Source organism: Rhincodon typus, chromosome 12 (assembly GCF_021869965.1).
Source record: "Rhincodon typus isolate 14 chromosome 12, sRhiTyp1.1, whole genome shotgun sequence".
Classification (NCBI taxonomy): domain Eukaryota; kingdom Metazoa; phylum Chordata; class Chondrichthyes; order Orectolobiformes; family Rhincodontidae; genus Rhincodon; species Rhincodon typus.
The window spans coordinates 68,053,658-68,068,552 of NC_063343.1; the positions used below are offsets into that span (position 1 = coordinate 68,053,658).

General features: G+C 37.7%; 1 protein-coding gene across 1 annotated transcript in view; it reads right to left on the reverse strand.

Moving 5' to 3' along the window:
* Window positions 1-1,529: 1,529 nt before the first annotated feature.
* Window positions 1,530-14,895, reverse strand: part of LOC109912529 (protein diaphanous homolog 1) — a 323,327-nt gene continuing 309,961 nt past the window's right edge. The window contains exon 26 of the mRNA XM_048603507.1: window positions 1,530-7,257. Coding sequence (XP_048459464.1) covers window positions 7,085-7,257 — 173 coding nt within the window. The 3' untranslated portion in view covers window positions 1,530-7,084. The remainder of the gene's footprint in view (window positions 7,258-14,895) is intronic.

The window sequence follows — 14,895 nt, forward strand, 5'->3', positions numbered from 1 at the left end:
TGGCGATCTGTGACCATTGGGTTTCCAGAGGGATCAGTGCTGGAACTGCAACTGTTTACAACATACATTAATGACTTGAAGGAAGTGAATGTACTGTAGCCAAGTTTGCAGTCAACACAAAAATAGGTAGAAAGTTGCAAGAGGGATACTCAGTTTACAGCAATTTTGATGAGTTAAGTAAGTTGACAAATAGAGTAAAATATGGGCAAACATGAAGTTGTTCACTTTGGAAAGATCAAAAGAACAAGTATTATTTAAATGGGCAAAAAACTCAAAGCTGCAATGCATAGGGACTTGGAGGTACTGGTGCATGAAACACAGAAATCTAGCACATAGCTGCAGAAGGTGATCAGGAAGGGTAATGGAATGTTGGCCCTTATTTTAAGGAGGTTGGAGTATAAGAGTAGAGAATTCTTACTGGAACTGTACAAGGTACTGGTGAGACCACATCTGGAGTACCAAGGAGGTTTGGTCACCTTATTTAAGGAAAGGTATCATTTCAGTCAAGGCAGTTCAGAGATGGTTCATTAGGATAATCCCCTGTATGGAGGTTAGGGGTCTACTCAATGGAGTTTATAAGAATGATAGGTGATCTTGCTGAAACATCTAATTCTTATGGGACTTGACAGGGTAAATGGTGAGAAAATGTTTCCCCTCTTTGGAAAGTCTAGGACCAAAGGGCATAGTCGCAGGTTAAAGGGGTGCCAACTTAAGACTTAGATCAGAAGAATTTCTTCTGAGGTTTGAGTGTCTTTGGAACTCTTTGCCACAGAGAGCTGTGGGGACAAAGTCCTTGGTTCCATTTAAGGCTGAGATAGATTCTTAATCAGTAGGGGAATCAAGGGTTGCAGGAAAATGGATACAATGAATATCAGATCAGCCATCATCCTATTGAATGGTGGAGCAGGCTTGAGGAGCCAAACAGCCGACTATTCCTGTTCCTATTTCTTATGCTCTTATTAAAAAGCAAGACTTAAGATGAGAAAACTGGAGCAGATCAATGGGGAAGTTTTATTGAAGCAGATAACTGCAACTCCTGCCAGCACTGATCTGGTCTGTCCAGAAGATTTTGCTATTCTCAATATGTAAGTACAGTATGCTATTTCAAATCAATTTTGACTGAACTGTTCATTTGACCATTAGAAAATTGGCCACCTTGAATCTATTTTTAAGGTGTATCTTACTGCTATGAAGCCAAGACTGCTTTGAGTACCTCCTGTGTTTTTTTTAAAGATAATTTTCTATTGAGATAGCATAATTCATGTCCTTGGGATACCTAAAAATGTTTCGTAATTGTGAGGCTACTTTTGCTGTGCAATATTGAGAATGAACCTTATCATTATCATAACAAATTTAAAAGGATAGAAGATTTTGTGTGGGGATGTTGTAGCCTTGCAGGAGTGGAGAAAGAGGTAATACTGTCATAGGTACCTTAAAGTTAGCCACGTTGGAAAAAGGTACTAAAGTTGATGAAAATCCAATCTTTGTAGCAGCAAGATGTCAGTAATTCAAAAAATCTGACAAAGCAACACAGTTTGATAAAATACTTTTTATTATTTACAATTCAAATCAGAAATCTGATACAATTAGATATCAAAGCAAGAAACAAATTTGTATGAAAAAAGAAAATTCTTGGAAAAGAAAGCATATTTCATTGTTCTCACAATATTCCTTAAATTCCAAAGTCTCAGCTTTGGCCCATTTAGATTCTTGGTGCCTGCACTATGAAATGAGATGAAATGGCTTAATAGTCACAAGTTTTAAATACCTCAGGCCATAGCTTTTTTTTACTCCAAACAATTAGAATACATATTTCATCACATTCAAATGCTGTTGAGAGAGAGAGAACATATAAAAATGATGCTGATTTTTGTGTATTTTACAGTTTCATTGACTTTGCGGAGGATAAATAATACTCATTTAGCCCTTACAGCTCCAGTGACATTGTTACAGTAAAATAAAACCAGCCATCGCTATTACTGAGGAAAACAGCACAATATTCTGGAATTTTCTTGCATTCGATCCTCCAGTGTGGTTAATTAAATGTGAAGGCAACCTCCTGACTGCACATGGCAAACAATCAAATAAAAATAATCTAATAAAAATGAACAGTGGTTTGACAACATTTAAAAAAAATTTTCTGAATAATGCAACACTGAATGAATATCAATTTTGACAGGTTATCCCTGGGCAGGTATTAATAGTAGTATACAGGACATTCCTCACTTACACTCATGTTACATGATGCCTGGTAAACCTGATGGAACTGCTTTCCAATTGGACCTACTTGCAAATTAGGGATACAAACAGGCACTCTACAGTAGAATTATTGTAAAATATACATTCATTCTCTGGTATAGTTTTATTCCAGCAGTGACTTGCAGAAAATCCTTCTGAAGCAGCATACATCACTACACCATCAAACCACAACACGTGACCCTTATACAATGTCATCCATAACTCTAAAAATATCTAAGTTATTTATTACATATTTCTTTATTTATTCGAAGATGCATGAAGCAGTAGGGCAAATGATGAGAGCTGGAGGAGAGAAATTAAGAGTTCTAGTATGCAGGAGTATAACTCGGGAGCTCAGCTCCTCTCAGTATTGGTGAGTTATATGGGTCAAGGTCACTTGGGACATTTGTTCCCAAATTTATAACTTTAAGTGTTATATGATTTTGCTGCCAACCGTTTTACTCTTTCCATGGTCAAGATTCCAGCATTGAAGAAAATGTAGAGACCAAGAAAACAACAGATGTTATTGTGGGGATCCTATATTTAAAACATTGCAATAAACAGGATACTAGCATGGCGGGCAAGAGAAATTCAAAACTAGCTGACCAGCAACTTTTACTAATGTAGACATATTCTCAAACAAAACTGTGAACATGTATAATCAAAATAACATACATACATGAAATAATTGCAGAAAATAAATCACTTTACAACTTTCTAATATTTTCCTTTGCAGCCTTTACATATTCAAAATGAAAGGAAATAATTCTAGTGGTGGCACCACTCTATGGTACCCTACCCATGATTCGAAATAGCCGACAATCTTAATCAACGTACAGGGCTCAGTAATTGTGTAAACCTACGAGAGTCTTATATAAATGGAACACATATTTCTCAGATCTTCCATAAAGCAGTCAGTAGAATAAAAAGATGTCTGACATCACCTCCTCAAAAATCCATGCATTTCATATCTCAGTTAGTTCATTTGGATGAATCCTTATTTTGATACCACTTTTTCTTATGATTACCTCATCATCATCCTCAAAGTGCTTAAAATAGCATTTGTTTCAGGGGAATTCTGGCATTTTCAATATATAAAGTCAACAACAGCCATATTTACAGTACATATTCATGAATTGTTCCAGCAGGACTTTTCTTTCACTCAGTGCAGCTTTTTTAATGTAACTCTGGAGTATCCAGTGTTCAGTACATACAGACTTTAAGAATTGGATCAGTGGTGATGCTCTCCAGGGGTGAATAATTGGCAATTAGTCATCGACTGCCTCATCACATGTAGGAAAGAATGACAACTTAGAAAATGGTGGAAAGCCTATCAGAGAACTGTTTCCAGCAAGGGGCAGTGCCTTTCAGGGTGCAGTTCAAACAAATTACTCCCTTATGTAGCTCACACATCCCAAAAGAAATAAAATCACCTGTAACTTTATCCAAAATTGCCTGGTCCTTAATGAACCATGTCCTTTCTAAAGTCATAGAGGCCAGCCTACTACCATTTGCACATTAAAAATGTCTAAGCTCTATGAATCTAGTTACCGAAAAAAAACCAGGAGTATTGCTTATCTGTAACAATTATGGTGGATGGAAAGGCACTTCCCTTGGATCTAAATGCATCCAAGGTCCAGTGCATTCACTGAACCAGGAATCCACATTACAGTGTCAATGATGAAAAGCCTACTACCAGCAGAGAGGGAATGGCTGGAATTAATAAAGTTAAAAGAAAGGCAAAATACTAACAATGCCTCTAGTTCAGCATACTTGACTGACCCATAATCACGACATTACATAAAATTTAGTAAATGCTTATGCCAAGGAGCAGTCATACATTAAAGATTAAGAATGTTTTGACATGGGCTAGCAGAAGAACTAGTGTTATGGGACAATATTGGTGGCATTGCAATTATATTACAATGCAGGACAATGAATATTCTTTGGTTGAACAAAATCACTTGGCATACAGAACTGATCTAAGAGAAACGAGGGAAATTCCAGTTGCCCCTGATCCCAAGTGGTGCAGTAGACTGATGTTTCACATGGACTGTTATTTAGTCATGATCTAATCCTGTATTGTAGATTTTTACTAGGTAGACAGTTCAAATCACTCAAATTAGAGTTGACTCACAGCATTGTAATCTAACTGTACTTTTGTGTTAGGGCAAGTGATTTGTTACTGCTCAGAAACTGGCTTTTAATGGAAAATTGAGACTTATCTGGGACAGTACATTAAGCTACTTGTGACAAATAGAGGAAACTGTTAGAGGTTGATGCACAGTCCTGGTCAGGATTAATGTATGTTTAACTTTGACAATATGGAACTAAGGATTTCAAACATTCTTTACAAATCTCTTAAAAATTACTCAAATAACGTTTAATTTTATCAATTGCCATGAATTAGTGCAATTGCAGTTTTCTGATAGCTGAATGGATTTTGTTCCAACAAGTACAGACAGGTTTACTTACATGTTGAAAGGATTCCAGTTGCGTGATCCGTTCAAATCCGGAAGGCAGTAAATAATTAAAAGGGGGAATTAATCAGACGCCAGTGAAAGTCAAGGACTAGTGGATGCTTTTTGTGATATAATTCTTCAGCAAATTAACCATTTTTCACTCATCAGAGCACCTCAAGTGTACATAATGTTTTGAACTATAGGAAGGTTCTACTGGTCAAATACAATTTTAATCTTTGAAATACAAATTCTGTAGAAAATTCACCTGTAAAGTGCGGATTTGCTTTTGATAGTAAAAAAAATTACTTGAAAAAATGAAATTGCACCCCAATCACTTGATAGTTTCAAAACGTAAAGAAAACTATTTAGTGGAAAAATATTCCTAAATACCCCCCAAAAAAGCTAGTAGAGAAGTTACAGCTATTGATCAAGTAGATGTGAAAAGGTTCACACATCCTCCAGAGCATGTCTACACACAGTAGTAAAATCCTATGAACCCCAAGGCAATTCCCATCACTTTGTTCAGATGACGGGACTCAGCAGGGATCAATCAGAAAGAATACAGCAGTACATCACCTGAATTGTTAAGTCAGAGCCACCTAAAATAAATTAGTAGTTGAGCACTTATTATGATCAAACATTTACTTAGCCAGGATTTAAAACCTCACAACCCTGACTGCGAAGGTTTTAGAATGAACAATGGTAATATTTTAGTCTATTAATGGAAGGCACATCTGGGGGCATTTTCCACTAGTTCTCATTTTCTCTCCAATTTCAAGTTATGAGAAAGTGATAGAGCTTTGTTTTGAATTGTTTCTTCATTTCCCATCCTGCAATGTGGATATGACATGTTGTTAGTGGAAGGTAATTTAATTGAATGGACCTTGAAAGCATAAATGATAATCTTCTCAGATAAACCAGATGAACTGTCATGAATATTAACATCAAACGCTGTGATAAAAGTTATGTACCAACATGTACAGACTATATTTTACCCTACAAAAACAGTGTTTAGATAAAAACTGGGGGACCAGGACAGAATAGAAATAAGGGGGACATATTTTCCAGTAGCAACATAATAAATCATGTAATTTGGCAAAAAAAGTCTTGTTTTCTCCCCCCAGGGGCGTTGATAGAAGACGATCATGGATGTAAGACCAACCCAACTGCTGCAACAGAATTTTTTTAGGATTTTGTCAAAGGTATAAAAATAGAAATGGAGATAGAATTGAGAGAGAAAACAAACAGACAGGACTGATCCAGCAAAGTTCAGGAAGCTTCATGTGAACAGGGTGACAAGAATCATGCAACACGGTTTGCCATTCTAATTCATGAATGGGCTCAAAATAAGTAAAAATAATTTAACCACAGCTTTCAAAGTAATATATGGCATTTTGGCAATGGTTAATTTGTCAGAAAATTCCAAAATGTGATCCTTACCAGAGTGGAAACCACCTCTGTAAGGTGCAAGGTCAGCAGTGCAGTGGAGCTGAAAAAGCGAATGCTGGAACACTTTCCAATTTGTGAACTTCAGAGTCACTGCACCAATATTGCAGTGGACAGGGCAGGAGAGAAAGAAAAAAATCAGCTGAGTAGCAAAGAGGCTATAATATGAAAAATGGCATAAAGCGCAGCGGAATTTCTGCCTCTCCAACTTTCTAACATATTGACTATCATTACTATTTATTTTAAACTTTTGGCTTTATAGTTCATAAAATAATCAATACTTTGTTTTTATACTGTATGTGTGTTTCAATGCTGCACATAGATGTTTAACAAGGATGGGCCAAGTGCTTCTGTACTATAGAGGCTTGCTATTTATTGTCAGCTCTTATACCACATCTGTCTATTAATAGTCACGTGTGATCTGTGATACAATAAGAATGTCTCCTCTCCATCTCCAATCAAATATTTTACAACACTATTAAGAATAAATGTGATTTGAAACACCTACTGATTTATTTTAAGTGGCCTATGAGGCTGATGTGCAAACAAGTTTATTTTTATCTCAATAACTCGTGAGTTTGACATAAAACTCACCAAAGATGAGAATCAACAGATGTGCTTAAAACTTGAAGATAAGTAAAGGCACCCAAAATATGAGAGGGTCATCTACACGAGACAAAATCTGCACTGCAGCATTGCCAAAAATTTATATCAGAGAACAGTATTATGCATTGAAGTATCAGCCACACTGCCCCATTTTAAATGTACAAGAAGCCACCTGCACCATAGTCTGGCTAGTGCCACCATGTTCAGGTGAGATTAAATTAGTCCCAAAAAATCCAACTATAACACATTGATATTATTTTAAAAACAGCATTAAACCAAAATCAATGAATTTATGGCACAGGATATTAAATTCCAGGCATTTTCCTATGGGTTTAATTGGAGCGTGTAAGAATGCTCTCCAACATCTCCTCTTGTTCCATCGGTGTTGTGACTTCCTTAGCTTCATTATCTACTTTCTGCTTCTTACTTACAGTCTGACCGATGGCATCGTCCTTGGTAAGTTCTTTGGCAAGAATAGAAGTCATAGCATTGCCTCTTCGATTAGCTGGGTAAAGATAGAAGACACAGGGCATTAGCCTTCCTGTTGTGTTGCAACATTATAATCAATAACTTTAGCAATTGGAGATCAGACTCCTGAAGCTATGCAGTTTCCAATATTTCAGGCATGATTCCAGGACAGAAAATATTATGACTGAATGACAGTACCAACAACTCTCAAAAGACAACTGGTCAGCAAAAGATTCCAGCTAGGTTTGGCAACAACGAGAATTTATTGTCGGGATACTTGAAGCTAAAATGAGCGATTATGAAGATATCACTAATACTTTAATACCACCTAGTGAATTTAAACATTTTGGGAATCAGGTCAGCTAAACATCACGTTTTCCTCACTCCAATGTTCATACTCAGTTGTGCCTGGAAAGGTTGAAATTCAAATGGTGCTGATGGTATGGGATATCTCATGTGGGTGTTTTTTTTTGATCACAACAGACTGTCAAAGATTGTTTTGCATCTGGCAATAAGAGATGGAAGTTTTTTTTGACTAGGTTTGTCAGGTTAATGGTTATCTTCTGGCAAACTAAATGGAGATTTCTGATAATCTCTGTGCTTAGCATCATTGAAATAGCATGCAGATATTGTAAAGGTTAAAAGTCATTGACAGTGAAGCAGCTGAAAATAGAGGGAATAGGGTTGGGACAGAGCGGAGGGAAGGCGACGAGATAAAACAATTTAAATGCAAAAAGATTAGTGAAACCACACAAATGCACAACACATTATTTTGGATAAGCTTTTCACTGGCCTCAATTTAAATAACCAAACTGATAAAATCAATGCCACAGAAAGCCAAAGGATAATGGTTAAATAAATTCATAAACATTCCATTCAAAGGTTCTATCTATTTTTGTAATCCTACTCTTCAAATTTAACCATCACAGAGGCACTTCCACCTGAACAGCCACAACCCTGATGGATAATGCTGGATTATCAAGAAACAAATTCCTGAATTCATAGAGACAAATGTGGTAAGTTTTTGACAACACAGACTTGTTCATGACGACAGAATGTTAAACTTTGGAACAGACTAGTGGTCACTACCTTTTCTCAGAAATTACAGTAGCCATTGTCTAAGCACAAGCGACACACTTGTCAAGAACAGGCTTCCAATTTTTAACCAGGGATTTCTTGAAGCTGTATTTCTGTTGAAGGTTTACTTCATATAGTCGTCACTAAGTAGTCTATCACTGTTCTGCTGTCCCACATGAAATAAAATAGGCAAGAGGATTGAAGGAAAAAGTCACATTTCTTGCGATTGACTGCCACCTAATAATTCTTACTGTAAAGTGGTTGTGATTACTGAGCAGAACAAATTCAGGCTCAGCTTTGGTGCTCCTGAATCCTGAGAGTTAAATTTTCTGACCACACTTACTCCTTTGGGTCATACAAGAGTATCATTTATTTTTTGAGGAGCTGCAGCCAATCATTTCTTACTTCCCACTCCCCACACGGAATCTTCCCTCATTGAGAAGTTTAAAAAAATGGAAACCAAACTATATGATGGATGATCCTCACCTTGCTTTGTTACTTAAAGTAGAAAAAGATAAACAATTATTTTACACAAAGCCAATAATATCATGAAGGTTCCTGCATGAATACTATTGAACTTGGCAACAGAGAAGGAGCAATGAGAAAGCTGATGACACACAATCTGAAAATGACATTCACATCTGTGCAGTCAGCGTTACAACTGTACAAATTCTCAGTGGGAGCTTGTCCTACTGGAAAGGCAGAATCCTCTCATGGGACAACTGACTTCAAAATACTGCAGAGGAAGAGCCCACAATGGAATTTCATACTGAACCATCAGGTAGTTTTGGAAAATGTTTACTGTATTCATGTGAAATGCATGCAGCCATATAACAACAGACCCAGGCCTGATTACCCTTGGGCTACGTTTGTTCGATACCATTTGTTAAACCTCTGGTTGTGGGCAGGTTAAACCAATAGAGGTTACAGGCCTGCCATTGAAAGCAAATGGCAGTGAGATGAGAGAAGCTTTTAATACATTTAAATTGTTTGAATAATCTTGTTTATATTGTTCATTTAATGCACTCTTAATTCCCAGAGTGTCATTTTTGTATCACCTTCAGGATTCTTCAATTAATCCAAGAGCCACACAAGAGTCAAAAGTTAAAAATACGAGTTTCAAACTTATTCCCTTGACATTTTCCAGAGATGCATAGTTTATCCTAATATAACAGAAGGTAAACTTTATCCTTCAACTACAAGGCCCTGTGGTAGGGATTCACTGTTAGCACTCAAAGGATAGCATAGGGAATTAGGAACAGTGCAAGTAGGAGGAACAAACCAAATCACAGTAAAGCTGGGAAGAACTTGCTGAAACTCATAAGGCTGGGATAACCAAATATTAAACCTGTCATCCTTGAATAAGCTTTATAGAAGTGAGTGGAATCTGGTCCTGGATTAAGTAGCCACTCAAGAAGTGGTAGAACATTTTCTTTTATATATTCACTAACAGGATGTGGGCATCACAGACTGGCTAGCATTTATTGGCCACACCTTGAGAAGGAGGTGGTGAACTGCCTTCTTGAACCGCTGCAGCTCATTTAGTGCAGCAGTGTACCCATAATTCCAGGGAAGGAGTTAAGTTAGGAAGAGCAAGTAACCACTTAAAATTACAGTTTAAGATTCTTGCTTAAGAATACAATTTTAAGGTTTCTTAGCAAATTATACCCTCCTTCACCTACATGTGCACTAACTGGAAATTAGATTGTACTCTAGTATTAAGCAGCTAAGCTCAACTTTGAACAGGAAAAGGAGAAAAAAAAAGACATTGAATTCTCACTGATTGAGCAATTACCTGTCGGAGAAGAGTCAGAACATGCATCTCAAACAAACATGCAAATTCAGAGGAGATTTGGACATTCGGCTGTTCAAACCTGCTCTGCCATTCGATAGGCTCTTGGATGATGTGACATTCAAGTCTACCTATATCTGCACAACATTATCAGCTCAGAAGATATCACTTTGGTTCTGGGTGCATTTACTTTTGGCATTAAATATACAAACTGGAACACCCTCAAGATTCCTGGTATTGTGTCAATTATTTTCATAATTTCTAAAAGAGTCATCCTCCTCAATCTTTTCCCAATTCAGAAGATCATGAAAACATGTTAAACGGAGTTAATTTTTGTACAATACCTGAATTTTACAGCATACCTCATCAAATATTTTTCCCATTAACTTATAAACTAAATATCCATCTTGTATTTCTTATTTATTTGTTGAAATATTATGTTGTTGGCATCAAGTAGAAGCACCAACTGAGCGTGGAATAAATGGTTGCTATGATTTGACATCACACAAACTGCTACCCTTATAAAAGAATATGAGGAATGAAAGATCAGATCTGAACTACGTTGTCAGAGGACTGTGGATTGGAATTGAGAAGGTAGGATATGAATAGACTTATGTAAATTTTAAGTCAGAACGTTTACAAGTGAAGTGAACCACAGAATAATACAGCCAGGGGGAGAAGGCCATTTGGCATACTACATCTATACGGGATAGAAAATTATGCCTGAGTAGAAAATGTGTCGACTGTGCTTTATACTTGCTACTCAATCATTTTCACTTAGCAAAATCAAAGATCAGAATGACAGGTTATGCCTGGAGAATGACAATCTTTTCATTTTCTGCATATAAAGGGATCTCCCAGCATTACTGAAAGGGTTAAGATTATGGGAAAGGAATCTGGAACAAGTAGGAAATCGTTCTCATTTTTTCTTTTTACCAGATCACTGCCGTCACTGATATCAGACAGAGATAACATTGAGTCTAAAGGAAATAAAGAGAAAATGTTAATCGGAGGCAAATTTAATAGGCATTGAAATAGATGAGCTCCAAGAATATTCCTGATTTGTCTGAAGGATGAGAGGAAAACAGAAATTATCCAGCAAAAACTGATTAATCTCAATTAATTCAAAGTAGACCATAATAACTTAAGCTAGCATTTTGGCAAATCATATCAAAAAATCATTTAAATGAATATGGAGGCTGGAAGCCAATGATACCATTTGTGTTACACGATACAAGATAAACACAGAACACTGTGTGCATGTTTCCATCAAATCAAATAATCTTCACTTTAACCAAATACTGACCACTTTGCCAAGGTAAAATTCACATTTCATCAAGTTCAGCAAAAGCAATATGAATCATTCAAGATGCATTTTGGATACTGTTTATGGAGTGCAACTCTTGGAACTCCCCCCCCCCAAAAAAAAATTGCAGATGCTGGAAACTGGAAACAAAAACAGAAATTGCTAACTAAACTCAGCAGGTCTGGCAGCATCTGCAGAGAGAAAGCAGACTTAAACGTTTTGGACCTAGTGATCCTTCTTCAGAACTCCAGATCCATAACTGAGTTTTTCCATCAATTTCTGTTTTTCTGTCTTGGAATTCCCATCCTGGCCCACCTAATTTTCTCCTTGAGTACCAACTTGTTGGAAAGTGCCAGGTAGTCTTTCACTTACTCGAAAGTATTCATGCTGCAGCAGAGACAAGGAATGCCTGCATTCTCACAATGTGACAGCATTCGGCGTGAAAGAGGTTACTGTGGAACCATTGCCCTTAATTTCTTTTTACTCACCCAACAATAGAATTACAAATAATGAGGGTGAAATAACATGGTATACAACATGACCAAATCTGCAAGCTTTCGTACCAAGAGCTAACCAATGAGTATGGCTACATTCTGTCCTTGGGGGTCATTGCTGGAGTATTTTTGATAAGAATCAAATTATGACAGTGTTCTCTTTTCATTTGGGCCCCAAATATTGGGCTGTACTTTAGCTGGACAAACATCAACAACATTTGTTCAGTGTCTAAGTAAGTTTGAACTATTTATTGTAGTAACTCAATATAAACCTAAAATGAGGGGCATTAAATGGCAACATTGTTTGTCTTGACTGCAGTGCACTTACACATATCTAATCTATGTGAAACAGGAAATAAATAAAGTAATTTCTGATAAATAGTCATGAAATAGTGCTCGATGAGCACGCAAGTGAATTGTGCCTTTTCTACGTGGGAACCAGAGTTTGAACAAATCCCAGATTTGCAGAATTGAGGCTCTCCCTAATGGTTGAGGGTCTAAAGTTCAAGAAGCTTTAACTTCAATCTCAATGGGAATGAACATTTAAACAAACAAATAACACATAAATGCTGGTATCCATCATGCATTGCAACCAAGTGTATTAAAGGGTGCAATTATGGCAGAAATGGGCACTTGTTCCACTACTGCCTTCAGATGAATTAACTGAACTGGTATTATGGGGCATTGCTGGAGGTAATATAAAAGGAGCAGTATTCTACATCATTCAAGATCAATTAAAGAAATAGGGATAAGTTTGTTTCTTGTCCTTCAATTGAGTTAAACAAAAGTGATTAAATTACTGATTATGCGGTATTGGAATCAAAGCAGAGATGGCATTTCTCTAATTTTCTTATCTGAAGTTGACCAATATACAGAATTCTGAGTCTTCCAGGCAATTTCTTTTATTCCCACTTAAATGGAGCAGATGAATTGTGCCTGCTTCTTAAACAAATTATAATATGTCCACTGTATTTAAACTAGGGATTGTTAACAAACTGATCAAGTTGATGCATGGGACACAGGAGATTTTTCTCTGCTTGAGGAAACCAAATCCAGTGTGTGTATAAACAGCTCCCCAGCAGACACTGAACTTATTAGTTTCTAAGTTCCATGCTACAGTACACTAGAATAATACACACACTTAATCTCAGGTTTGACAGCTGGGGGAAATCAGTAAAGAATGTATTCCTGGGGGGTGAATCAGCATGACGCCTACTGACAAATATGAATTTAGATCATCTATTGGTCTTCTTCTGAACTGGTAGATACCTTATGCTGAAGGAGAAAAAAAAAATCACCTTCTAAACAATAGCTAGCAAAGCACTTTTGTGACAAAATGTTAGACAAAATATCATTTCAGATTAGTGGATTGCCAAGGATCTGGTATTGTTGTGGACCAGTTTTGAGCAATCCTGCTGGACCCATGGATTGTGTGGTTAAGCCCCACAAGTGGATCAGGAAAGGCTTCTCCAAGCATATTTACTCAGCTTCTACATTTGCCTTGCTGCTGGAACAATGCCGTCTCCTGTCGTATTTTCCAGCTATTTTTATCTCATCAGTTAGCTCAGCTGTTTGAGGTCTTGCTGTTTCGTCAGAAGGACTAAAGCTTCAAACCCACATCAATGTTGTGCTTAAAATTTACATATAAAGGAAGCAGTACATTTTCAGAGATATCAAGCTTCAGCAGAAAATCAAATCAAATTCCTGTCTACTTGTGCATGTTACCGTTAAGAAGCCGTTCTTTCAAAGAGAAGCAAAGACATTTTCCACTGTCCTGATCAATATTCATCCCTGAATCAATCACATCAAAATCACTTAGACTCAAGCAATTCATGCTGTGAGATACTTGGGAGATGTGGAGATGTCATGGTAAATTCTTAAACAAATTCTCTTCTTCTGCAGCTTTGGGAATATCCGAGAACCATGCAGGCTGCAAACATGGCACAGACAGGGTGGCGCAGTGGCTCAGTGGTTAGTACTGCTGCCTCTCAGCGCCAGGGACCCAGGTTTGATTCCATACTTGGGCGACCATCTGTGTCGTGTTTGCACATTCTCCCCGAGCTGCGTGGGTTTCCTTCAGGTGCTCCGGATTCCTCTCACAGTCTAAAGATGTGCATGTTCAGTGGACTGGCCATGCTAAATTGCCCACAATGTCCAGGGATGTTCAGGCTAGGTGGATTAGCCATGGGAAATGAAGGGTTACAGACAGGGTAAGGGGGTGGGATTGGGTAGGATGCTCTTTGAAAGGTCGGTGTGGACTCAATAGGTCAAATGGCTTGCTTCCACACTGTAGAGATTCTATGACTCTATGGATTTAAGACTCAGGAACAGTAGGATGCAAGTAAGAGAGTGATGTTACTGATTGGGTGTTGTCGTTGCTGTTGCCTTGGTCGATGTGGGTGCTTATTGCTCTTGTCAGACATCGTTGTAGTTGCTCGCTGAGTTGGTCATTTCAGAAGGAATTTAAACCATATAGCTATGGTTCTGGAGTTGCATGTGAACCACATATAGATTTCCTTAAAGGACATTAATGAACCAGATAGGTTTTTACAAAAATCTGCAATGGTTCTGTTGCCACCAGTAAGACAACACTTAATTACAGATGTTATATTAATTAAAATCAAAATTTCACCATCTGCAACAGTGGGATTTGTCTCCAGAACCTAGGTCACTGGATTAATAGATAACAAGGTGTAGAGCTGGATTAACACAGCAGGCCAAGCAGCATCAGAGGAGCAGGAAAGCTAACGTTTCGGGCCTAGACCCTTCTTCAGAAATGGGGGAGGGGAAGGGGATTCTGAAATAAATAGGGAGAAACGGGGAGGCAGATAGAAGATGGATAAAGGAGAGGATAGGTGGAGAGGAGACAGACAGGTCAAAGAGGCGGGGGTGGAGCCAGTAAAGGTGAGTGTAGGTGGGGAGGTAGGGAGGAGATAGGTCAGTCCAGGGAGGGCGGATAGGTCAAGGGGGCGGGATGAGGCTAGTAGGTAGGAGATGGGGGTGGGG